The following is a 27,911-nucleotide window of genomic DNA, read 5'->3' on the forward strand; positions in this document are numbered from 1 at the left end:
GTAGGTTATACATAATTTGTAAGATACAGACTGCAGAGAGATAACATGAATGTCTGAACTTGTCTTTACCTGCACACAGGCCGGTGAAATTCCTGTTCATGGCGCCGCTTCCGGTGGGCATCTGGAAGTCGTCAAGTATTTACTAGAACTCCAACCCGAGACTGTCTCTGCGAAGAACAACGTGAGTCGAGCAATCTTTGGCACTCTAATGGTCACGGGTGCATAACCCAAGTGTGTGCAACTTTGGCAAATTACAGACTAGACAGTGTCATTTTGGGGGAGTGCGCTGGGGGCACCCGCCTCTCCCTCAAATATTTTGACCTTGGTGTAAAAAATCACCAATCTGCTGCACGGGCTGCAGATGTTGGGAGGCTAGCATCCGAAAGCTGTACGTACGTACGGGGTGCGTCAATTACACTGTGAAAGAAACAATTGACTGTGTAAATCTACACAGGTGCACAGATTCCAGGACGCGCTCTATGCATGTTCAGACTCTTGATCGTGTGCTGTGATGTGCTGAACTCAGCACTGCGCTAGTGGGACAAAAACAAAGCTTCTCATCGGCACGCGCTTCTTTCTGAAACTAACTTTGTACTACTATCTAAAGTACCATGATTGATGATTGTAACATCTGAGATACGCCTGTAAGAAACACATCGGGTGTGATTGCATTGCTATTGTTGGATATCTATATGACCGGCCTGTGTGACTGTGTCACTAGTGACTAGGGTGAGGAATAATACCTTTTTTCCCAAATTGGCTTAACTGGGACAGTAGCATGATGTCCTACACCCCACCCCCGACAGGGACCCCCTAAGCCAAATCCTGGACACACCACTGCTACATGGTACATTCTCTGCATAATTCTGGTCATTTATTTACATTCTATGAAGTATTTTATGGCAATAGGCAGAATGAGCGAGGCGGACAATGTGCGTAGCAATGACAAAATAATGAATCCTAGAATTTCCTAACGGGCTTTCATGAGACCTTCGTCGGGGAAATACGTTTTAACAATGATAACTAGCCATGAATACTTATAAAAGCATAATGCAATTGACTTACCAGAGTTGTGTATAATGACCATGCTTCACTTCATAGTGAGTTGTACGTTATATTCAATATGAGTACTTTTCTGATGGATAAAGCCAAGAGTACATGAAAACCAGAGTGTGCAGCTTGGGGTCTTCTCTGCTATGGGTGTCTGTCACGGCGAAATTCCGTGATTACATCATTTTCGTGCAGATCTGAGGCGGGAAATGGCGTAGTGCGTACAACTGAGCTGCAGTTGTGCAGAAAGAGACCTGCTTGAATCCTGCTTGTACGCACTACATCACTAAAATGATGTAATCACGGAATTTCGCCGTGACAGCAACCCATCCGAGCTGCACACTCTGGTTTTCATGTACTCTTGATAAAGCTTAGGAATGTCTGGTCATGTGTGTTACTTGTACACAGGTCGGTGACCTTCCTGTTCATCATGCTGCCTGGAATGGAAAGCTAGACGTCGTCAAGTGTCTACTAGATCTCCAACCAGACACGATCTCTGTAAAGAACAATGTAAGTTGAACAATCTGTACCATTGACTCACCTTACAGCACAGCACTCTTCTTGGTCATGAGGATCACTGTGCTAGCTCTATGTCTATTGCTGGGGAATATCACCAGTTCGATACCGACTCGCTCGGATTCCTGTGGCCTGCCACATGGTCATCTTTTTTGGTGCATTTTGGACGGTGCTCGATTGAAAAACGGTGAAGGTTCTTTGAATCAAGGGCATGACTCTTCGATTCAGGGCTCACACAACTACGGGATCTGAAAGTTTTAGGTCTGGGAGCTGTTCATTATTTTGCCACTTGTCAGGGTTGTGGACTCTTCGTTGTAGCATAGATGAGGGTGGACTATTCCGTGCGGAAAGCTAAAATTTTCTTTCTGAAAGCACAACTACTGGCAAAGAGAAACACACATTCTCTGACTACTAGTAGTATATGACTGTACTTAGAGTTAACGGTCTGATATTGATGAGTCATAATGTGCAACTATTAGCACAATGATGACTCCTGTGGTACTGATATTCAACTATCTGATGTTTAGTTCCATCACGTCTCGAATACGCATGCCAACGTTTTCCTCTTTCTCACCTTTTTTGCCCCGAAACTTAGAATCTTCCAAGTTGGAAGGCTGTTGGTGTGCACATTTGAGACGTGATGGTTGAATGTCGGTACCACAGCTGTCATTATTGTGCTAACTGTTGCACTTTGTGACTCATCAATATCATGCTTATAATTATATTATTGTCAGTGTGGGATAACTACGGAAGGCATGTAAAACTTTGGTCACAGTTGGTTATAAATAATTTGCAAGATACAGACTGCAGGAAGATAACATGATGTATGAATGTCTGAACTTGTGTTTACCTGCACACAGGACGGTCGAATTCCTGTTCATCACGCCGCTTATTTTGGGAATCTGGAAGTCGTCAAGTATTTACTAGAACTCCAACCCGAGACTGTCTCTGCGAAGTGCATTGTGAGTCGAGCAATCTTTGGCACTCTTATGGTCATGAGTGCATAACCCAAGTGTGTGCAACTTTGGCAAATGACGGACTAGACAGTGTCATTTTTGGGGGAGTGCGCTGGGGGTACCCACCCCTCCCTCAAATATTTTGACCTAGGTGTCAAAAAAAGACCAATCTGCTGCACGGGCCGCAGATGGTGGGAGGCTAGCATCCAAAAGCTGTACGTACGTACGCTGTGCGTCAATTACACTGTGAAAGAAACAATTGACTGTGTAAATCTACACAGGTGCACAGATTACAGTACGCGCTCTATGCATGTTGAGACTCTTGATCGTGTGCTGTGATGTGCTGAACTCAGCACTGCGCTAGTGGGACAAAAACAAAGCTCCTCATCGGCAAGCGCTTCTTTCTGAAACTAACTTTGCACATCGTTTTGAGGATAACCGCCTCGGGGTTCGAATTGTAATTGACTCGAAGACTTTTTGCGGAGTTCCAGCGACATCGAAAGAGGCCAAGCTTTGGCCAGCAGAGCCCTGGATGGATTTTTGCAAAGCGTTCTTGCGACGGCGCAATTCCTGTTCCAACTGGAAAGAGTACGACTGATCAAGTCGTTGTAAGTCTAGTTTGGACCAAACAGTTACTGAAATTCGGCAAGATGCGGAAGTACCAGTTTTCAGTGACCAGCCGGAACATGATTGAGAACAGCCTTGTATGCCCAAAAAAAAATTGGCCAAGGATGTACTCGAAGGATGTAATAACAAAAGTAACATTATTGATGATTGAACCAACTGAGATACGCCTGGAAGGAACCCATCGGATGTGATTGCATTACTATTGTTGGATATTTATATGAGCGGCATGTTTCACTGTGTCACTAGTGACTTGGGTGAGGAATTATACCATTTTTTTTTAATTGGCTGAACTGGGACAGTAACATGATGTCATACACCCCCACTCCCAACAGCTAGGGACCCCCTAAGCCAAATCCTGGACACACCACTGCTACATGGTACATTCTCTGCATCATTCTGGTCATTTATTTACATTCCATGAAGTATTTTATGGCAATAGGCAGAATGAGCGAGGCGGACATTGTGCGTAGCAATGACAAAAATTAATAATGAGTCCTAGAATTTTCTAACCGGCTTTCATGAAACCTTCGTCAGGTAAATACGTTTCAACAATGATAACTAGCCATGAATACTTATAAAAGAATAATGCAATTGACTTACCAGAGTTGTACCATGCTTCACATCATAGTGAGTTGTACGTTATATTCAATATGAGTACTTTTCTGATAGATAAAGCTTAGGAATGTCTGGTCATGTGTGTTACTTGTACACAGGGTGGTGACCTTCCTGTTCATCGTGCTGCCTGGAATGGAAAGCTAGACGTCGTCAAGTGTCTACTAGATCTCCAACCAGACACGATCTCTGTAAAGAACAACGTAAGTTGAACAATCTTAACCATTGACTCTCCTTACAGCACAGCACTCTTCTTGGTCATGAGGATCACTGTCCTAACTCTATGTCTAATGCTTGGGAATATCACCAGTTCGATACCGACTCGCTCGGATTCCTGTGGCCTGCCACATGGTAATCTTTTTTGGTGCATTTTGGACGGTCCTCGATTGGAAAACAGTGAAGGTTCTTTGAATCAAGGGCATGACTCTTCGATTCAGGGCTCACACCACTACGGGATCTGAAAGTTTTAGGTCTGGGAGCTGCCCATTGTTTTGTCACCTGTCACGGTTGTGGACTCATCGTTGTATTATAGATGAGGGTGGACTATTCCGTGTGGAAAGCTAAAATTTTCTTTCTGAAAGCACAACTACTGGCAAGGAGAAACGCACATTCTCTGACTACTAGTAGTATATGACTGTACGTAGAGTTAACGGTCTGATATTGATGAGTCATAATGTGCAACAATTAGCACAATGATGACTGCTGTGTTACTGATATTCAACTATCTGATGTTTAGTTCCATCACGTCTCGAATACACACGCCAATGCATTCCTCTTTCTCAATATTTCCCCCCCCCCCCCCTCCGAAACTTAGAACCTTCCAAGTTGGAAGACTGTTGGTGTGCACATTTGAATGCATGTAAAACTTTGGTCACAGTAGGTTATACATAATTTGTAAGATACAGACTGCAGAGAGATAACATAATGTATGCATGTCTGAACTTGTCTTTACCTGCACACAGCTCGGTCTAATTCCTGTTCTTATTGCCGCTTTCGCTGGCCATCTGGAAGTTGTCAAGTATTTACTAGAACTCCAACCCGAGACAGTCTCTGCGAAGGACAACGTGAGTCGAGCAATCTTTGGCACTCTAATGGGCACGAGTGCATAACCCAAGTGTGTGCAACTTTGGCAAAATTAATGACGGACTAGACAGTGTCATTTTTAGGGGAGTGCGCTGGGGGTACCCGCCCCTGCCTCAAATATTTTGCCTTGGTGTAAAAAAACACCACTCTGCTGCACGGGCTGCAGATGGTGGGAGGCTAGCATCCAAAAGCGGTACGTACGTACGCTGTGCGTCAATTACACTGTAAAAGAAACAATTGACTGTGTAAATCTACACAGGTGCACAGATTCCAGGACTCGCTCTATGCATGTTGAGACTCTTGATCGTGTGCTGTGATGTGCTGAACGCAGCGCTGCGCTAGTGGGACAAAACAAAGCTTCTCATCGGCACGCGCTTCTTTCTGAAACTAACTTTGTACAACAATGTTTTGAAGATAATCTCCTAGGGGTTCGAATTGTGGTTGACTTGAAGACTTTTCTGCGAAGTCTCAGTGACATCCAGAGAGGCCAAGCTTTGGCCAGCAGAGCCCTGGATGGATTTTTGCAAAACGTTCTTGCGACGACGCAATTCCTGTTTCAACTGGAAAGGGTACGCCTGATCAAGTCGTTGTCAGTCTCGTTCGGAGCGAACAGTTACTGACATTCGGCCAGATGCGGAAGTACCAGGTTTCAGTGCTCAGCCAAAACATGATTGAGAACAGCCTTGTGTGCTCCAAAAAAATTAGGCAAGGATTTACTATCTAAAGTACCATGATTGATGATTGTAGCAACTGCGATACGCCTGTAAGAAACACATCGGATGTGATTGCATTACTATTGTTGGATATCTACATGACCGGGCTGTGTGACTGTGTCACTAGTGACTAGGGTGAGGAATGATGCCTTTTTTTCTTCAAATTGGCTGAACTGGGACAGTAGCATGATGTCCTATACCCCACCCCCGACAGGGACCCCCTAAGCCAAATCCTGGACAAACCACTGCTACATGGTACATTCTCTGCATCATTTTGGTCATTTATTTACATTCCATGAAGTATTTTATGGCAATAGGCTGAATGAGCGAGGCACACATTGTGCGTAGCAATGACAAAATAATAAGTCCTAGAATTTCCTAACCGGCTTTCATGAGACCTTTGTCAGGGAAATACGTTTTAACAATGATAACTAGCCATGAATACTTATAAAAGCATAATGCAAATTACTTACCAGAGTTATGTATATGACCATGCTTCACTTCATAGTGAGTTGTACGTTATATTCAATATGAGTACTTTTCTGATGGATAAATCATAGGAATGTCTGGTCATGTGTGTTACTTGTACACAGGACGGTGGCCTTCCTGTTCATTATGCTGCCTATAATGGAAAGCTAGATGTCGTCAAGTATCTACTAGATCTCCAGCCCGACACGATCGCTGTAAAGAACAACGTAAGTTGAACATTTTCTGTCATTGCCTCTCCTTACAGCACAGCACTCTTCTTGTCGATGAGGACTACTGTGCTAGCTGTATGTCTATTGCTGGGGAATATCAGGCTGAAACGACAGCAAGTACTGGTACTTGCAATATTGGGATGCTGGTTTGGATATTAAATTGCGCTCTGGGTTGTAAGCCTTGTGGGAATGAACTAGTGATGCTGATGTGCCTGCAATAAATGGACAATTTGCAAAGGCTTTACAAGCTATTTATATCTGCTGTGATCTATCATTGTGTTGCTGCCATTATTTCTGTGTAGGATGGGAGAACTCCTCTCGTTCAGGCAGTGTACTTCAAGAATGCAGGTTGTGTACCCTACTTGCTGGATGTCACCTGGACCAAGCTTACATATGATGAAGTAAGAGTTGTGAAGAGTATGTATCTATTATTGCACGATTAAAGAGGTCAATATATGAAATATAGAACGAGTAAAAGACCGAGGTCCCCCGATTATGAGGGCAATAATAGATTTATCACGACATAGCATACCTAAAACTGTTTTTGCTTTGCTATAGGAAGAAAGGAATACTATTGTAATAGTATAATAGTATGTACATATGCCGTTTACATTGGACATTACTTCTGTGTAAACCGAAGTTTTCAGTTGTCTCTTGTAGTATGTTCCCCAAGTTCTTTGACTGAGAATCTGACAGTTTGGGTTCAAATCCCAGCATTTGGCTTCAGATTTTTCTTCTTTCAGTTCTGATTTTTTTCTAAGTTGAGGAAAAAGTTCTAAGTCCTCGGGCTAAGTGGTCAATAATAAGTGGTCAATATAAGCGGTCAATATATGCTGATATTTGACCGCTTAGAGATCACAAGTTTCTGTGGGGGTCAATAATAAGAGAGTGATAAGTTATGTTATTAATAGGTTTACTGGTTTTTATCACTCTTCTTTATCGACCTCCACTAATTCTCGTGATCCTTGACTGGTCCTATATTACCCATATCGCCGCAATATCGACCGCTTATATCGACCGCTTGTATCGACCACTTAGGCATTGTAATCTTTCGACTTTGGAGGGACTTAGAATTTTTCTCTCCACTTCAAAAAGAAAAATTGAAAGAAAGAAGACAAAGAAAGAGAACAAGCAGGATTCGAACTCACAACAGTATGAATCTCAAGCAACCCCTTATACCACCCAGCCACTGTGCTGCAGATGCTGAACTCTGTTGTTCTTACAGTCTTGTACCCAAAATAGGCAACATCCTATGTACACTATAGTACAAATGCTATACTAAAAAGGTTAAAATAGCTCCTAAAGGTTCAAATTTTGGGGTTATGGCAAAGGAATCGTGATAAATAGGATATTGACCTCGACTTCGGTCTATATGGGAAATATAGGCCTCGTAAAAGACCTCGACGGACCTCGGTCTTTTACTCGGTCTATATTTCCCATATAGCCCTCGTCTTGGTCACTATCCTATACGTATTAGAAGATATTTATGGTTACCGTGAGAACCTTTTTCTCTAAAACCACTCCCCAACTCCCTCTCCACTGCACAAGTTTTTATCAGCATAGTATGATTGTTCTCCCTGGCACACATACATGTAGCTATTCAGTGCATAATGTTGCATAGCACGGGCGATCTCACTGGAAGCTAGTGATTATATGAGGACAGAGTACTTTCTGCAGATTTTTATAATTGCATAAGAGAAGACTAGCATGCGTTCTTCTCTAGTCTATTTCCTCACTGTCTACTTCTAGGTGTGTTGGTATCATCATCGTGTACAGTGCATGTCTTGTTACTCCTTCCTTTAGTCAACTTATTTTGTTAACATATTGAGCACTGTCTGAAATGTCTACCATCTCTTACCATGCACCTGTGCTATATACGGTGTAGCAAGTAGAATGGCTGGTGGTGTTCGGTGGTATTATGGATATGTGGTGGTTGTTGTGACTAACAGTAAAATTGACGAAGGGAAGACTCTACTGCTATACCAATATTGATTCTGTGTTTCCAATCCAGGCCAAGAAGATAGTGGAGGAAGCCAGTAGTATAGCTCAAGTTCGAGGGGAAAGGCAAGCATTGGAATGGATTCAGGTGAGATCTGGGGTGGGGGTGCAGGGGGACGGGGGGGGGGGGGGGGTAACCGGGGGGGGGGGGGGGATTGATCCTAGCGTGACACCAAAGAGAACAGGGGAAGCAGAATATTGCGTGACCTCAACACCCATAACTTGAATGAGAGGGAGAATGAGAGAGAGAATTCCAGGGTAGAGTGGAGGATGGACAGAACCCCAGTAAGGGCACTAGATATCCCAGGTCTGTATTGAGAGAACCCCAAACTCACTCTGGATCAGCCCTATATTGTGTTGTGGCGTAGCATTGGGACGAATGCTTGGAGCTGGTTGCTCACGATCAGCAGCTGTGGCACTCTGGCTCAGAGCAGAAGATCCAAGGGGAAGAATAGACGTGACGGGAAAGAGAAGGTCAGGATCGCAAGGGACGACAAAGTCAATACACCATGACAGAACATACTTATGAGGTGTAATGAGTGTCGAAAGTCGCCACTTGTTGGAGGCAAAAACTGGAGATGTATTTCCCTTCAGTAAACTGTTGTTGGTTTCCTAAGTGGAGCAGTTAGTTTGGCGATCATTCAAGAGTACCCCAGGCAACTTCCTGCCACATGTACAGAGGTCTAGCCAGGATTTTATGCCAGCCGGCCAACGTTCTAGTGAAAATGCATCGTTCTGGGGGCTGCGCCCCCAGACCCCCGCCATCACTCACATATCCACACAGACACACACACACACACACACCACTACAAATCTTTCATTGCAGCTTGCATCTCCTTTCGCTTCGTCCAATTATGGACATTTATCAGGCAGTTGTGACAATGACATTGTGACTATGGGTAAATTAACAAAAATATTAATATGAAAAAAGAAATAAACAGCTACATCAGCATGGATCATGTGTTCACTAAAGCAACGTGGAGGAACTACTTGAAGTGCCACAACTAAAGCAATGCAGTGCCTGAGTGGTCCACCAAAACAACTGGAGTAGTGTACAATGCCGATGGTCATGTGTTCCGAAATGCAGCATGCACAAGACCCAGCCTAGCCACGACTGGCCCACGATAATGACAGTCCAGAGTCTGTAGCTGTCAGTGTCACAGCTAGCCGTGTACCCACCGGAAGCAGCGAGCCATGACCGACCTAGCACCTGTTACATTTTATTACTGGCACTCTGCGCACCAACGACGTACATGACTGTACTCAAGTGCATACTCAAGTGCATTTCAGCCTAGGCTTCAGGGTGAGTGAAGAGCTAGCACTGAGCCTGAGTAGCCTCTGCTACGTAGATCTACTGACTCAAGTGCTAGTGCAGTGCACTTATGATCTACGCAAGTACAGTGCACTGTAGTGCAGTGCCAGTACAGTGGAAGTAGTTTTCGCTGCTGCCGCCGTGCTGGTCGTTCTGTTCTGTTTCCACGACATTGTAGTGGCAGAAACTGGACCTATTTTCGACAGCTGACAGTGGTCGACTCTTACCTTGGTGGAGGATAGTGGGCTTGGTGACATGATTGAAAGAAAAATGATCCCGAACACAGCATGCTACAAAATTAATACTTGTACTTGTAGAAACTGAAAATTTCTCTGAATCTCAATTGTTTGCCAGCCGGCCAAAATAACCCTTGGAGCTGTCTCAGCCGGCAGGTCGCCCTCCCAGCCGGCATTCTGCCGAGATAGAATGCCGGCTGAGCCGGCTTTGGCTAGGCCTCTGATGTACCTGTAGTCTGCGCGGTCAGTTCATGCTCAAAATCATAGTTGGTCTTTGTGGTCCACTTCACAACAATAACACACACAGAAGTCTCTGCTGTGAGCACGGTGGCTCGGCAATGGCGTACAAACTGCACCAACGAAAAGCCACTGCGAAGTGACAGGAATGCGGTCCAGCACAACATTTTTGCTGACGCAAAAAGTTGTGGGGAAATCCCAAAATCGGTGCGATTTTGCATGAGCCCAAATGTTCAAGTTACCCACAAAGACACAAGCTTTCCAACTCTCTTTGGCCGTTGGAAAGCGTACCTTCATACGGTGACCAGTCCGTGTAAAGCACGCTTCGCACAGAGAACGGTATGAAATCTGTGTGAATTTTGATTTCGAGCCACAGCAAGGTTTCCATCCGTACTTTGGCACATCTTACTGTGTGGCAAAAACTCTGTAATGTAATCGCAACTTGTTGAAGGTGCCAGCTGTGCATTATGGGTTTGATTTCATAGAGCACAACTGTAGTTCATGTGTTCAACTTACATGCATTGGGCATTGTTGTTGTGTGCTGCATTTGTATGCTCCAGACCAGCTTGATCTGTGCAGAGTTTGGTATCGAGGGTTACACTGATCCTACTGAACTGATTGCCAGCGTGTGCGGAGCAGAAGGGTCAGGGAAATCTACCTTCATTGCATCCTTCACAGCAGAAGGTTTCTTCAATACACTACTACGTCAGGAGAATCAACCGGACATGAAGGCAAAGGATTTAGCATCCCGAACAAAGGTGAGTTGAAAGCAATGTTGAATGTGCTCAGTAATTCATGTATATTGGACACATTGTAATTCGACTGATTACATTACCACCAAAAACAACATTGTACTCGTAAAACAAAACAACATTGTACTCGTAAGCGTACAACTGATAAATCACCATGCGATAAAAATATATAAAATACAGTATTTGCAGGCGTATAACACGCTCCTGAGCATAATGCGCATCCCCATTTTGGAGCAATGTTTTGGCAATTCAAGTTATGTCCGGAGTATAATGAGCGGCCTTGATTTGACGGCATTATCGACCTTTAAAAAGACAACAATATGGTGTGACCATCGTTAGAATTTATCATAAGATGATTCACATGTACATATGTAAAATGCACATGCTACCACTGGGGTCTCGTACCCATCATGTATTAGCAGTGTAGCTGGCAGTAGACACTAGAAGTACACAGATATGACCGCTTGAGCAGAGTGAGAGGTGGCAAACTTCGCAACAATTTGATGCATTTCACTACTTTTCGACGTACATGCATTTTCACATTCGGACATAGTGCGCACTATACTGTACTCCAGACAATAAGGTACCTGATTGTGCTGCCATGCACTGCTATGTATAGTATCAACATATAGCTATGCTATTCTGTTGCTTTAGACCAGTATGGTGGTACTGAGCTGGGTGTAATTTGTACAGTACCGTATTTGCCCGAGTATATTGTGCACCTTTGTATAACGCGCACCCACAATGTTCAACCACAAATTCACACAAAATGGCTCTATTCGGTGTATAACGCGCAGTCAAATCGGGGATATTTGCTTCTGAAATTGATCTCGTCAAAGGATGGCAAAACTTAAGAATATTTTCCGGTGAGTCAGACTATGACTATGAAATTGATGGAATTACGAACTGTGAACATAAAAACAACATTGTTTTTTTCCGTGGATGTTCTCGAACGTCGATGAGCCTGAGCACTCGCTGCGTACGATACAGTGCATTACGTGTAAAGTGCACACCTGCACACTTGCACTCTGGCACTTTTGTACTAGATTCTCGTATTCGGTGTATAGTGTGCACTGCAGATTTGAGCTTCAAAATTTACTGCTCAGGGTGCGCGCTATACACCAGCCAATACGGTATTTGCTTTCTCAGGGCACATTCAATTTTGAATTGTTTTATCTTTTCCATGTAGGGAATTGAAGAAACCATTTACAACCAATCGCAGGTGAAGGTGCATTTTCGCGACTTTGCTGGCCAAGAACATTATAACGTGTCACATGATATATTCACGGTTTCCATGGCAACACCATCTGTTGCCGCAATAGTGGTGGACGGCACAGAGTGTGTTGATAAGATCACACAGACTGTCAGTGCAACTGCCGCCAATATTGTTTGTCGCCTGTCTGCACCTGATGATGGTAAGTGGATAGCAATGGATGATTTTCTTGCATGTCACATGATCTATTCAGCCAATCATGAACACTGCACGTATATCTCTACCTGCAGCCACAAAGTTATGAAAAAAGAACAGACCCTTCCAGTTTCCTGTTCAATCACAGGTTTTCTCAGCAGAAAACATGCCGAAAACGACAAACAGTTGATCATCAGGCTGCCCTGGTGCCCATATCACTCAAAATAGTAATGCCGTGACATGATCCTGGGATGGATAGACTTGCAATCTTCTCCATTCTGGCATACGAGGAAGAACAGGGAATACTTCACTGTCCTAGATTGACTGATTGTGTAATCATGTACTGGTAATGCATGTTATTGGCAATTGTGTCACTTTGTGTTCTTGCATTATCAGGCTCCCCACTGACTGAGCAACAAGAGCAGCAGCAGCAGCCACACGAGCAGCAGCAAGAAGAACTGCAGCAGACGCAGAAACTTGATGTTATCGCAATTGCCACACGAGCTGATCAGCTAACACCTGAAGAGCGCACTGAAGTGGAGAAGGCCATAAAGAGAGGAATGAAAGCATTCTCTCAGCACTTGGATCTCTGCTTTGTGAGAGTAGTGGATGCTAGAAAGTCCAACAGTTACAGCATGAATGATCTAAGGAGAGATTTCATGCACTTGGTTCATCGAGTGTTGGCGGTAAGATTTCTCATTTCCCAAATATGGTAAATTTACTTTGTCTTGAGTGTTGGTCTAGTAGCTGGTTGAGTAGCCCGCCTCCCTCTCTCTCCCTTTTCTCCCTCCCCCTTCTCCTCCCCCCCCCTTCTCCTCCCCTTTCCTCCCCCTTCTCCCCACCCCCTCAAGGATGCGTCTTAGAGAACTGCTATGCATTTCAAAGGGGACGTAAACCCTAAAATCAAAATTCCACCAGTTGTAGTCTTCGGGGTCTGAGTCGAATGGTCTTATTCCGAGGAAGCTGAGACGCTCCCTTCCTCCTTTATTCCCAATCGAACTCGCACACTTCCACCGAAACTGGGTGACTGCGCCCTACTAGTTCCGATACGAACTCGCACACTTCCACCGAAACTGGGTGACTGCGCCCTACTAGATGGGGATTTGATGCAAAAGTCACTAAAAGTGCCGTTTTGTTCTCATAAAAGCATGGATGACCGCGATTGATCCATTATGTTGTAGTCTTTTGGATGCTGAGTCGACTGGTTTTGTTCCGAAAAGGCTGCAATGCAGCGTTCGGCCTGCAGGCTCCAATTTTTACAGAGTTCCTGTCACTCGAGTTGAATCTTTGAACATTTGAGTTAAACCTTGGTGTGAAAGTTGTCGCCTGCTTGCGCGGTGACCAGGTGACTAGTGTAAGCAGGAGGACGTGACCGCTTGTTCAACCATGTTCGATTGGGAATAAGGGCCGAACGCTGCATCGCAGCCTTTTCAGACCAAAACCAGTCGACTCAGCATCCAAAAGATTAAAACATATGGACCAATCGCGGCCATCCGTGCTTTTATAAGAACAAAATGGCGCTTTTAGTGACATTTTGCCTACAAACCCCCATCTAGTAGGGCGCAGTTGTTGTTGAAATTTTATTTTGTATCACAGACCAAACGGGCAATGGTGCCCAATATTACGATGGCGATAAAGTAACGGCCAAAAGCCAAGGATACAACAAGCAAGCCGTCCCGTTCTCCGTCCTCTGCGCTAGCTTCCTCATCACTTTCACCATCCCACTCAATACCATCATTATCATCAAACTCCTCCAAAAACTTTCTCTATCTCAGCAACCCTCTTCCTTTGATCTACGACTCTTCCTCCCACGTGTAACTCACTGCCAACCATGAAGTGAACTCCGCTTGTACTTGTGATGGGTAGTCACACGCTTGCGTGACGCTTGTCAGGAAAGTGCGCCTGAAATAAGTACAGGTCTACAGGTACAGTGCACAGTGGCGTAGCTCGGGCAATATTTGTATGAAGGGGCAGCAGATCACATGGGACATTTACGGAGAAGATTTGAACGGATTCAAGGAGTCAGGTGGATGGTTAAGTCGCTTCTTGAGACGAAAACAATTGGTTTGCAGGCGTGTCACCACTGTTGACCAAAAGATCCCTGCAAATTCCAAGACTGTGGCGAATTCGTTCGTGGCAAAAATCAAGGACGGAAATGGCATGCTGACACAGTTGCATACCTTCACCAGCAGGCACCCAGATTCGGTGGAAGTGCGCGAGTTCGATTGGGAATAAAGGAGGAAGGGACCTTCTCAGCTTCCTCGGACCAAGACCATTCGACTCAGCACCTCAAAAACTACAACTGGTGAAAATTTGATTTTAGGCTTAACTTCCCCTTTATCTGGATGCTGTGCAATCTGCTTCTGATAGAGCTGCTTGGCTCGAAATTGTTAACAGATGCGTTGACCTCATGCAATGAGTGAAATGCGAACTGTCATTATTATTATTATTATTCCCCTTTAACGTATCCGAGAGAGAAAACTCTCTTACTCGTCCATCCATCCAATTTTTCAGCATGGGTGATGATATCCATTCTTACCATGGTGCAGGGTCACAATCAATATTGTTAGGGTGCATTCAAACCTCTGGATAGAGCTGCAGTATAGGGAAAGTCGTCATGACAGTTTTCAGCAGTATTAGCAGTAAGATTTTTCTCAAACCCCTTTTGAGGAACTTAGAAGTTGCGACGTCGGCAGTATTAGTCATGAAGTTGGTTGTTCCAATGAGGAACACACGCTTCATGCCGAACTTGACACTTGACTGAATCGCGACTGCCATACGGAGTGCACGAGGAGCACGTTGCACCTTCCACTCGGCAAACCTGCAAGACCTGCAAGAAAGCACCACACCCTGCTCACTAGACCATGTTTCGGGGAATTCCCCCCTTATCAGTTTTAAGCTCTGGAAGGTGTTGAGCAGGGACGGGTGCTTCATTGCACATTTGCCGAGCCAAAGGTTCAATGAACTTTTTGTATGCTCTGGATGGCAGTCGCGAGTCAGCCAACTGTCGAGTCAAGGGTGAACTCCCAAGTGGCAGGCAAACACTTTCCTATAAAATTATCACCAAGGTCGCTACCACTCTTTCGTACCATTTCAACTTTGTGTGCAGAAATCTCCCAAGCAACCACGTTTGCTGCAGAATGCTCGGCAGCATTTGGATGAGGTTGAGGCAGCTATGCCCAGTCCGTATTGCTCAAGAGCCGAGTTCGTTGCGGCATTCAAGAAGGCAATCCAAGGAACCAAAGACGCACTGCCGAAACGACTCACTGAGCAGATCGACAGCTTTCTACGCGTCCTGACTGCTTACGGATATGTAAGAGGAATGCATTAATAGCAATGTTGACATGGCATGATGAATTTCTGTGTGTACAGTCATTAAAAATGATACTTAGAAAAAGGTTGATGTGTGCAGTTGAATTTCCCTATTCACCCTGAGGTTTTGTCATGCTCAAAGCTCATTATGACTTCATGCTTTAGAAGATGAGCACCCTTATAGCCTGCATGATGTGTTACATTCTAGATATCGTTCATGTTCATGCCCGACTAGCATGAGTTTGCACACACGTAATCCTCACAATTGAATACTTTGGTCTGAGTTTCTGCGAGAACTTCATGAACCACACCGTCACCCCACACTAACTTCATGAACCACACCGTCACCCCACACTAACTTCATGAACCACACCGTCACCCCACACTAACTTCACGAACCACACCGTCACCCCACACTAACTTTATGAACCACACCGTCACCCCACACTAACTTCATGAACCACACCGTCACCGTCACACTAACTTCACGAACCACACCGTCACCGTCACACTAACTTCATGAACCACACCGTCACCGCACACTAACTTCATGAACCACACCGTCACCCCACACTAACTTCATGAACCACACCGTCACCGTCACACTAACTTCACGAACCACACCGTCACCGTCACACTAACTTCATGAACCACACCGTCACCCCACACTAACTTCATGAACCACACCGTCACCCCACACTAACTTCATGAACCACACCGTCACCCCACACTAACTTCATGAACCACACCGTCACCCCACACTAACTTCACGAACCACACCGTCACCCCACACCCAGACCGTCACCCCACACCGTCACCCCACACCGTCACCCCACACTAACTTCATGAACCAAACCGTCACCCCACACTAACTTCATGAACCAAACCGTCACCCCACACTAACTTCATGAACCAAACCGTCACCCCACACCGTCACCCAACACTAACTTCACGAACCACACCGTCACCCCACACCCACACCGTCACCCCACGCCGTCACTTCACACCGTCACCCCACACTAACTTCATGAACCACACCGTCACCCCACACCGTCACCCCACACCGTCACCCCACACCGTCACCCCACACCGTGACCCCACACCATCACCCCACACCGTCACCCCACACCGTCACCACACACCGTCACCCCACACCGTCACCCCACACCGTCACCCCACACAATCACCCCACACCGTCACCCCACACCGTCACCCCACACCGTCACCCCACACCGTCACCACACACCGTCACCCTACACCGTCACCCCACACCGTCACCCCACACCGTCACCCCACACCGTCAACCCACACCGTCAACCCACACCGTCACCCCACACCGTCACCCCACACCGTCACCCTACACCGTCGCCCCACACCGTCACCCCACACCGTCACCCCACACCGTCACCCCACACCGTCACCCCACACTGTCACCATCACCCCACACCGTCACCCCACACCGTCACCACACACCGTCACCCCACACCGTCACCCCACACCGTCACCCCACACCGTCACCCCACACCGTCATCCCACACCGTCACCCCACACCGTCACCCCACACCGTCACCCCAAACCGTCACCCCACACCGTCACCCCACACCGTCGCCCCACACCGTCGCCCCACACCATCACCCCACAGCGTCACCCCACACCGTCACCCCACAGCGTCACCCCAAACCGTCGCCCCACACTGTCATCCCACACCGTCACCCCACACCGTCACCCCACACAGTCACCCCACACTGTCACCCCACACCGTCACCCCACACCGTCACCCCACACAGTCGCCCCACACCGTCACCCCACACCGTCGCCCCACACCGGCGCCCCACACCGTCGCCCCACACCATCACCGTCGCCCCACACCGTCACCCCACACAGTCGCCCCACACCGGCGCCCCACACCGTCGCCCCACACCGTCACCCCACACCGTCACCCCACACTGTCACCCCACACCGTCACCCCACACCGTCACCCCACAGCGTCACCCCACACCGTCGCCCCACACCGTCACCCCACACCGTCACCCCACACCGTCACCCCACACCGTCACCCCACATTGTCACCCCACACCGTCACCCCACACCGCCCCCCCCCCCCACACCGTCGCCCCACACCGTCGCCCCACACCGTCGCCCCACACCGTCACCCCACACCGTCACCCCACACCGTCACCCCACACCGTCGCCCCACACCGTCGCCCCACACCGTCGCCCCACACCTTTACCCCACACCGTCACCCCACACTGTCGCCCCACAGCGTCACCCCACAGCGTCACCCCACACCGTCGCCCCACACCGTCACCCCACACCGGCACCCCACACCGGCACCCCACACCGTCACCCCACACCGTCACCCCACACCGTCACCCCACACCGTCACCCCACACCGTCACCCCACACCTTCACCGTCACACTAACACTCCATTCTACTCTAGCTAATGAAATGCATTGCTCGTCACAGGAGAATAGAATGCTCTGACAGCGAGCGTTGCTCGCTTGCTAGCTGAATCTGTGCTGGGTTCATCCGGCTCAATATTTGATGCCATATCTGTATCAGAAGTCGTTTTATGGCTTTCTTCTCCATTAGCAGATCCAGTGCTGTCGCTACTACTGCTATTACATGAACTTTCTGGGCCTGGTTCGGCAGGCTCCTCACAAAAGGGATCCATAAAAGGGCGATTTTACATTATTTCTGCTACTGAAGCGATCGCGAAGAGCAACAAACTAAAATAAGGACAAACCTAGTCTTCTTGAACAAAACACATGCTGGGAAAGGAAGATGAAGACCGAGGGAAGTCTCTCACTGTGCTATATTTGGAATATTGTACCGCATGCATTGGATATGTACGAGACGGTTTGCTGATTTTACGCATTTGCTTAGAAACGAAAAAATGCTTAGAAATGCATAATCACCTCGTACATACCGTATTTTCCGGAGTATAGTGCGCACTTTAGATGTGTTATTTTAGGCCCTAAATCGCAGGTGCGCACTATGCTCCGAATATGAAATGCATGTACTTCAATGCAGATTGAAGTGCGCACCCCCAATGAAGATTGGGGGTGCGCGTTATACAAAGGTGCGCGCTATACTCCGAAAAATACTGTAATGACTTAAAATTTTAACGTATTATTTAAATGCGTTAAATTGCTAGAATTAAATGTTCGTTAACACTACTGGTCTTACAGTATAAGAGGAAATGGGCAGAGTGCCATGAATTGATGAAAAATACGGAAGTCCGGTGCAAAACGTAACCGGAAAAGTTGATGCTGTATGCACACCATTAGGCTGTTAGTTTGTATAATTGAGCTTTATACAAAAGATACTGGGAGACAAATTTAGCTTTATGATTCTTTGTACTTGATGTACATTTCTGCTGTGTGTGTCCATGCGTGTTTGTGTCCATAAGTGTGTTTGCGTATATGTGTGTGTCCATATGTGTGTGTGTGTGTGTGTGTGTCCATATGTGTGTGTGTGTATATGTGTGTGTATGTTTGTTTGTGTGTGTATATGTGTGTGTGTCCATGTGTGTGTGTGTGTGTGTGTGTGTGTGTGTGTGTGTGTGTGTGTGTGTGTGTGTGTCCATATGTGTGTGTGTGTATATGTGTGTGTATGTTTGTTTGTGTGTGTATATGTGTGTGTGTCCATGTGTGTGTGTGTGTGTGTGTGTGTGTGTGTGTGTGTGTGTGTGTGTATATGTGTGTGTCCATATGTGTGTGTGTGTATATGTGTGTGTATGTTTGTTTGTGTGTGTATATGTGTGTGTGTCCATGTGTGTGTGTGTGTGTGTGTGTGTGTGTGTGTGTGTGTGTGTGTGTGTGTGTGTGTATATGTGTGTGTCCATATGTGTGTGTGTGTTTCTGTGTGTATATGTGTTTGTGTGTGTATATGTGTGTGTCCATATGTGTGTGTGCATGTGTGTGTCCATGTGTGTGTGTGCATGTGGTATGCCTTTGATACTGCTAAAGATCATCACATTCCCAGAGCTGAATGATCTGGTGGTTCATCAGCCTCGCTGGCTCCTGCAGGACGTGATCGGGTTTATGTACTCTTCCGACGTCTTCCCCCACCGCCCTGATGGCATTGCCAGGGAATACAAGATAAGTGAAGAGGAGTTCGTCCGTTCTCTGACTGCCTTCGCCAAAGTCGGCGAAAAAGCTCCACTCTGCGTGCATATGGTTCTACAACTCGGCTTGTCCATCCGCTATCAGAAAGATATCCTTGCTCTCTCCCTGTTTCCCGAGTGTACAAAGCCATTGAAGGTGCACAACGCCTTCATGACCTCACAAGCGATGGTAGGTTCTGTGTATACCTGCAATGGCTGTGTGCCATTCTCATCTGCACTCATTGTTCAATGCCAAGCACGCGTGTACGACTACTCCGCCTGCTTTTTCTCCAGTACTGATCCCATATTCTTCAAGAACACCATCATTGTCCACCCATACCCGCACACAACAGCGCTTGTTGTGTTTTCGTTCGACCGCCTGCGCTGTTGTATTGTAGTGACGTCCAGTTCCAGTAGGTACCTGCAAGTCGTTCACCATGTGCACTGGCTGTTTCGTGCTCTCTTCCTTGAGCTACTGAAGAGATACAGTCGTGGTACTTCGGTAGAGCCCACTGTACTCAGCCTGAGCAGCATGCGTCAGCTTATCCAGCGATCGGCTTCACCAGCTGCAATCTCTTCAGCTGTTGCATCATACTCATGCGAAGACGTCATTCGTGCTGCCAACAGCGCGCACAGCAAAGATGTCAAAGATGCCAGCGGTTTGTTTGTTGACTCAGTCGTAGATCTTCACTACGTTCCCGCCACGCACGTCAGCATGCTTCCTCCCCGCTGTACGGATCGACTGGAGAATCTGCGAGATTCAGCATTCCTAGGCGATCTCCAATCACATCTAGACGTTGGTGCGAGCGAAATCAGCCGGCTTGCTGGAGCCACGTCAGTGTCATCCACTGAACCCAGTCGGCTCAATGCCTCACTGGTTTTGCTAGCGTGGTGCAGCAAAAGTCATCGTCGCTCATCCACACTGCTATTTAGCTTGATAGCACAGCGTTGTTCTTCTTCGCCATTTGCCAACTGCTACCGAGAGATCTGCAGGATGCTTGTAGACAATGAGAGCATGGTGAGTGACAATTTCATTCGAAAGTTTTTTCTAATTTCTTGAGTTTCTCATGTCACTTTTCTTGAGTTTTACTTTGAAAACATGAGAAAGCTGCCCTTTGGATAATTACAGGACTATTTTAGATGTCTGTTTTTCGTTCAATTTTTTTAATGATTTTTGCCATTATAGACAGAAGGATAATGATGCATCCATTCTTTGTTCTCTCAAGGAATCATTCTTTTCCATTCTAACTTCTCATTTTTCTTATGTTTATATGTGTGTATGTGTTTACATGTGTGTGTGTATGTGTGTGTGTGTGTGTGTGTGTGTGTGTGTGTGTCTGTCTGTTTATGTGTGTATTTGTGTGTATATGTGTGCATATCTGCCTTTTTACAGCTTCTGCACGCATTTCCTGACACCATCACCTATGAGCAACAGCGTTTCAACCAGGAAGAGCGTCTTCGCTGTCAGCTTGAGAGTAAGTTTAGGTATCACGTATACGTGTCGTTAGGTTGAGCACTCTTACCTTAGCGCGAACCCTTGCCGCTCGCCTTGTGCAACGCTCACTGCTCTTGGAGCATTTCGAGCACTCTTGGCGGGGTTCGCAGCTCTTTATAAAAATTCTTTGCTTCACGGAAACGTATTTCATTGCAAAGAGCTGCGCTTCGGTCCTCTGAGCTGTGCTGAGAAGCTCTAACAGAGCGAAACAGTTGAATAAATATTAACCTTTTACCGTTTAAGGTATTTGTACAGCAAAAGCCGGCCGTCATTGTTCATGTCGTAACTTTTTTATTTTTCACTTTTATTATTGTACAACATTATGCTGATTCTGAAAGTGAAAGCCCTCAGAAATGTGCTGCAACAACTTTCAAGTCCTGAAACGAACAAAAATTTCACTATTTAGCACTGATAATTTGGTTTGATCGGGCAAACTATTGCGATATGCAAGAAACTGAGTTACATTCCTGCACTGGAGTGGTTCCCTCAGGTAAGTGGACACCAGGTTCGTTCTCTGGGTGAAATGCAGGAGTGTTACCTGTCACAGCAGTGTCAGCATCGTCCCAAGACTAGTGCAGGTTGCACTGCTGGCTGTACCGTGATCACTTCCTATTCCCCGGCCGCGCCGTCTCCCTCTGCCACATCCTCTGCCACGTCCCCTTCCACCATTAGTAGCACTTATTTCAGCGACACTCGTCGTTTGTGGCATCCATGTCACTCTCGCTGGCGCTGGCGCTAAAAAAACTTCGAAAATTATTGGTGCGGCTTTGGCCGCTCCTAGCGCACCGGTTCCGACGCCCCTGAATGTGTATTGATTTGTTTTTGTTTTTTTGTTAGAAACAATGGAGAATACTTGCATGCATGTTTATACAGTTTATCGTAATGATGTCAGTGTGACATGGATATCCTGTTCTTGCCTATGTTTTCAACACGTCCAGTGTTTTGTCTTGTACACACTCAATCTCTGATTGTATGTGTTATGTTTGTCTACATGCCTTCTAACAGACATACCCTTGGCGGATGATTGCTTCCCAACTGCACACGAGACGTCATTCCTGGGACAGAATCCCTCGTGAGTAAAACATTTCTGTCAAGTTGGTTTCATTTCTCCTAGTGATGAATGGATGTTAGTGGAAATTACTCTTAAGAACTCCAGTGTACTCTGCAGTACCTTTGAAGTGTGCATTGTATTCTGCAATCACATCTGTTACTATGGCCAATAGTGCATAAACAAGAGTATGCAATTGTGGTTATGGGTCAGTGCGCGGTACACTGCCTTCATTACCTAACTTGCTTCCATTAACGCTCTGAAAACATGCACTCAAACCCACAATTTCTCGTACAAACCCATCCGTTTTGCTCAATTCATTCCAGTACCTACCCAATCTCTAAATTTTGGCGCGTGAACTTCAGTTCCGTACGAGAATTTAGTTCAAACCAGAGGGAAAGTGCGGTGTTTGATTTTCTGAAGTGCGCAGACCGCAGCTGAATGCTGTAATGAAGGCAGCGCCCCCCCCCCCCCCCCCCCACATCTGGCCCATAGAAAAGAGAACACAGTCGCATATTCTTGTTTATGGACTCTTGGTACGGCTGATAGCTATACATTAAACAGTCTGAATGTATACCAAAATTTATGGTTTTCATCTCTGCTTGTGTGCGGGTGTGTGAGTGTGTATGTGTGTATGTGTGTGTGCACACGTGTGTTTGCTTGCATTGGTGTGTGGGTGTGATTGTGTGTGTGTATATGTGTGTGTGTGTGTGTGTGTGTGTGTGTGTGTGTGTGTGTGTGTGTGTGTGTGTGTGTGTGTGTGTGTGTGCCAGCTAGTTTGGTTGGTGGGTACACTTATGCCGGATTGTGTTGGGTCTGTTGCCAACGGGCTCAGCTGCTTGAATGTGTAATGTTGTACCTACCACCTTTGTTGGTTCCAGGGTTCATATACTTTCTATTTGAAGTATACATACATACCTGCTAATCATGGACTGCTTCTGGCTGGAATAAATCTTGTGTTATCAATGGTACTAGTGAAGCTTATATCAGATCCACTCTGATTTAGCCACCCACACTAGTAGCACGTATTACCTTCACTGGGGGTAGGGGTAACTGCAGTTGGATCCCAGGACGGATACTCTGATGCCGTCAATCCTTTTTCTGCACCTTGTCCTCACCCACTTACTGAGGTGTGGTGAGCCCATAAGTGGAATCATGTTCTAGTCCACCCAGAGTTTTGGAGATTTCAGAGGGTGTCGGCCGTTGGGCGGTTCAATAGTCAATTGAGTCATCTTTCCAAGATTCCTTTTGAGTCTCTCTCCCCTCTCCCGGGGAGACCCACGTGACCAGTTTTGGCAGTGAACAACAAGTACAGTACAAGTGTGTATGTGTGTGTCTGTGTCGTGGTGTGTGTGTGTGTGAATGTGTGTGTATGATGTTATCACTATGCGGGTATGCGTGTTTCTGTGTCTAAGTATTTGATGTGTTTTTTGATTTACAGCATGGGAATGCTACGATCTCACCTCCATGCAATGCAAGTTACGGATAAGCTGATCGTGGACTCTGATCACTACACTCTGGTCCAGGGTGAGTACCTTTTACTTCACAATCTCTGCTATTTCATATTCATGATGATCACTTGCCTAGACAGGACTTCATGTTATTCAATAGTGTTCTCTTGATCTCTCTCCTTGTTGGAACAGAAGCCGAAGCAGCAGCAGCAGCAGCAGCAGTCTCAGCAGAAAGTCAATCGGCAGCAGGAGTAGCAGCAGGAGTTGCATCAGCAGCAGCACCAGGAGTAGCAGCAGCAGCAGCACCACCAGGAGTAGCAGCAGCAGCAGCAGCACCAGGAGTAGCAGGAGTCTCAGCAGCAAGTCAAGCAGCAGCAGGACTAGCAGCAGGACTAGCAGCAGCAAGTCAAGCAGCAGCAGCACCAGGAGTAGCAGCAGCAGCAGCACCAGGAGTAGCATCAGAGAGCACAGGTATGTGAAGAACCACAATTCCCAGCATAACGACTATCTCACCCAAACACTTCACATTCGCATACACCTCCACTTTTTACAAAACCACCTCCACTTTTCCCCATCACCTCCACTTTCCCCCACCATCTCCACTTTTCCCCATCACCTCCACTTTGCTCCACCATCTCCACTTTTCCCCATCACCTCCACTTTTCCCCATCACCTCCACTTTGCTCCACCATCTCCACTTTTCCCCATCACCTCCACTTTGCTCCACCATCTCCACTTTTCCCCATCACCTCCACTTTGCTCCACCATCTCCACTTTTCCCCCATCATCTCCACTTTTCCCCATCACCTCCACTTTGCCGCACTATCTCTATGCCCTGTTCTAACTCCAACTCTGTAGTACCCGTCCAGCTCCGCATTGTCCGACCAAGTCTAGCTCTGCTCTACCCTACACTTTGTGCAGAAACCATAGGGAAATACAATGAGACATTTCGAAATATAATGTTGGAAACTCATCCTCGGATTCTCCTGTGGTTTCTGTTAGAATAGTGATACTCTATACAGGGTAGATGTGTGTGGTTCATGACGTAACCTCTGTGTGTGTTTCATAACGTAACCTCTGTGTGGTTGTGTTTCATGACGTAACCTCTGTGTGTGTTTCATGACGTAACCTCTGCGTGTGGTTCATGACGTAACCTCTGCGTGTGGTTCATGACGTAACCTCTGTGTGTGGTTCATGACGTAACCTCTGCGTGTGAGTTTCGTGACGTAACCTCTGCGTGTGTTTCGTGACGTAACCTCTGCGTGTGTTTCATGACGTAACCTCTATGTGTGTTTCGTGACGTAACCTCTGTGTGTGTTTCGTGACGTTACCTCTGCGTGTGTTTCATGACGTAACCTCTGTGTGAGTTTCGTGACGTAACCTCTGCGGGTGTTTCGTGACGTAACCTCTGCGTGTGTTTCATGACGTAACCTCTATGTGTGTTTCGTGACGTAACCTCTGTGTGTGGTTCATGACGTAACCTCTGTGTGGGTTTCATGACGTAACCTCTGCGTGTGTTTCATGACGTAACCTCTGCGTGTGTTTCATGACGTAACCTCTGCGTGTGTTTCGTGACGTAACCTCTGTGTGTGTTTCGTGACGTAACCTCTGTGTGTGTTTCGTGACGTAACCTCTGTGTGTGTTTCGTGACGTAACCTCTGCGTGTGGTTCATGACGTAACCTCTGCGTGTGGTTCATGACGTAACCTCTGTGTGTGTTTCATGACGTAACCTCTGTGTGAGTTTCGTGACGTAACCTCTGCGTGTGTTTCGTGACGTAACCTCTGCGTGTGTTTCATGACGTAACCTCTGCGTGTGTTTCATGACGTAACCTCTGTGTGAGTTTCGTGACGTAACCTCTGCGTGTGTTTCGTGACGTAACCTCTGCGTGTGTTTCATGACGTAACCTCTATGTGTGTTTCGTGACGTAACCTCTGCGTGTGTTTCATGACGTAACCTCTGTGTGTGTTTCGTGACGTAACCTCTGTGTGTGTTTCGTGACGTAACCTCTGCGTGTGTTTCGTGACGTAACCTCTGCGTGTGTTTCATGACGTAACCTCTATGTGTGTTTCGTGACGTAACCTCTGCGTGTGTTTCGTGACATAACCTCTGTGTGTGTTTCGTGACGTAACCTGGGCGTGTGGTTCATGATGTAACCTCTATGTGTGTTTCATGACGTAACCTCTGCGTGTGTTTCATGACGTAACCTCTGTGTGTGTTTCGTGACGTAACCTCTGGGTGTGTTTCATGACGTAACCTCTGTGTGTGTTTCATGACGTAACCTCTGCGTGTGTTTCATGACGTAACCTGTGCGTGTGGTTCATGATGTAACCTCTGCGTGTGTTGCATGACGTAACCTCTGTGTGTGGTTCATGACGTAACCTCTGCGTGTGGTTCATGACGTAACCTCTGCGTGTGGTTTATGTCCTGTAATATACATCTACATTACAGACTTCTGTATGAAACGTATGGACTGCTGGGACTTTGAAGTAACTTTGGGAACCATTTGCAAATCCGTTTCTCGTATGCTTTTTATGTGCGTGCTCCACTATAGATAATCCTTTCGACACACACACTTTTACAGTTCAAATCCTGCCGAAGTTATGCACAATACCTTGTTCAAGGTTTCGCAGCAGTGTACAGAGACAAGGTCTGCTACAGAGTCTCAGTGAATTCGATGAATTAATACGCCTGGAGAAGTATGAGCCATTGGAGAACCATAATGTCAAGATCATCAGGTACATTCATGCTGGAGGGATGGACACATACGAAAAGCTATGTACAGCTATTCAAGGCCTGAAGTATGAAGTTTTGTACAGGAAGATGATTGCACTGCTTCCTGGTGACCGTCAGCCTAGAGACGGTAAGTGTGAAATTGTGTGTGGCTGTTTTGTATGTGTGTGTGTCTGTCTGTCTCCGTGTCTGTCTGTATGTCTGTCTGTATGTCTGTCTGTATGTCTGTCTGTATGTCTGTCTGTATGTCTGTCTGTATGTCTGTATGTCTGTCTGTATGTCTGTCTGTCTGTCTGCGTGCGTGTCACAGTCACCATAGTCACAGTCACCATAGTCACAGTCACCATAGTCACAGTCACCATAGTCACAGTCACCATAGTAACAGTCCAGCACAGTTGACCTCCCTCCCTCACCGTGCATAATGAGGCATGTTCTTTTCTCTGTTGTGATGTTTGCTTCTACTTACTAACATTCATTTCTTCTTTCTTTCGCCATTTCTCGTCTGTGTGGGTATGTTTGTGTTTGCGGACATGTGTACCGGTGTGTGTGTGTGTGTGTGTGTGTGTGTTTGTTCAACTTTGTGGGTGTATGTGTGCCGGTGTATGCGGGTATGTGCATGCGTTCATGTGTGATTTTTGGTGCTTTTGTCTGCTTGTGCATGTCTGCTGTATCATTATACAGATTGAACCACACTGGTTGCTCAAAGCAAAGCCACTATGAGTGTACTGTATCTTCAGCCATCGGCAGCAGCGGCAGCACAAGCAGCAGCAGCGGCAGCACAAGCAGCAGCAGCAGTGGCAGCAGCAGCAGCAGTATCACTAGCAAACCCAATGCCCTAACTCTCAGGTATATTACTTTGTGTGGTTCCTGTCATGTATCTTGTGTGCACACACACACTGCACAAGGCAGAAGAGATTTGTTTTTCTTTCATTTGGTTTTCGATACTAGGAATTCTATTTGTTCATTTGCCCGGCTGCAATATATTTTCTGAACTATTTTCTGTGACATAGTGACCATAGCCATTTCTGGAACTACTCGTTTTTCTGGTGTGAGACTGAGTGTGACAGAATTTCCATTGCTCTGTTACTGCAATCTTTGCTCCATAGCCATTTCTGGAACTACTCGTTTTTCTGGTGTGAGACTGAGTGTGACAGAATTTCCATTGCTCTGTTACTGCAATCTTTGCTCCATAGCCATTTCTGGAACTACTCGTTTTTCTGGTGTGAGACTGAGTGTGACAGAATTTGCATTGCTCTGTTACTGCAATCTTTGCTCCATAGCCATTTCTGGAACTACTCGTTTTTCTGGTGTGAGACTGAGTGTGACAGAATTTGCATTGCTCTGTTACTGCAATCTTTGCTATTATAATATTCTATGGTTCACGTTCCCCTGTTTGCTGCTCGTTTTCTCTTCTTGATATTAATTTTATTGCCAAGATTAACCTGCTGTCTTTTTCTTTTTGCAATACTTTTTAAAATGAGGTTTGCAGACGCTTAGGTTTCCCAATCGGCTTCATATCCACTTGCGTCAAATTGCGGCTAGTCCCGACCACCACCACCCCCCCC

General features: G+C 46.4%; 1 protein-coding gene across 1 annotated transcript; it reads left to right on the plus strand.

Moving 5' to 3' along the window:
* The first annotated feature begins 49 nt into the window (after positions 1–49).
* Positions 50–27,911, plus strand: LOC135820014 (uncharacterized). The gene is made up of 19 exons (XM_065333315.1): positions 50–181; positions 1,459–1,560; positions 2,427–2,528; positions 3,863–3,964; positions 4,724–4,825; positions 6,151–6,252; positions 6,558–6,656; positions 8,267–8,341; positions 10,599–10,796; positions 11,980–12,205; positions 12,595–12,884; positions 15,308–15,511; positions 19,484–20,638; positions 21,014–21,095; positions 22,121–22,187; positions 23,605–23,690; positions 23,807–24,085; positions 26,168–26,476; positions 27,028–27,911. The coding sequence occupies exons 1-19, from the start codon at positions 50–52 to the stop codon at positions 27,030–27,032; spliced, it is 3,717 nt and encodes a 1,238-aa protein (XP_065189387.1). The 3' UTR covers positions 27,033–27,911.

The sequence above is a fragment of the Sycon ciliatum genome, chromosome 6 (assembly GCF_964019385.1).
Source record: "Sycon ciliatum chromosome 6, ocSycCili1.1, whole genome shotgun sequence".
NCBI lineage: Eukaryota > Metazoa > Porifera > Calcarea > Leucosolenida > Sycettidae > Sycon > Sycon ciliatum.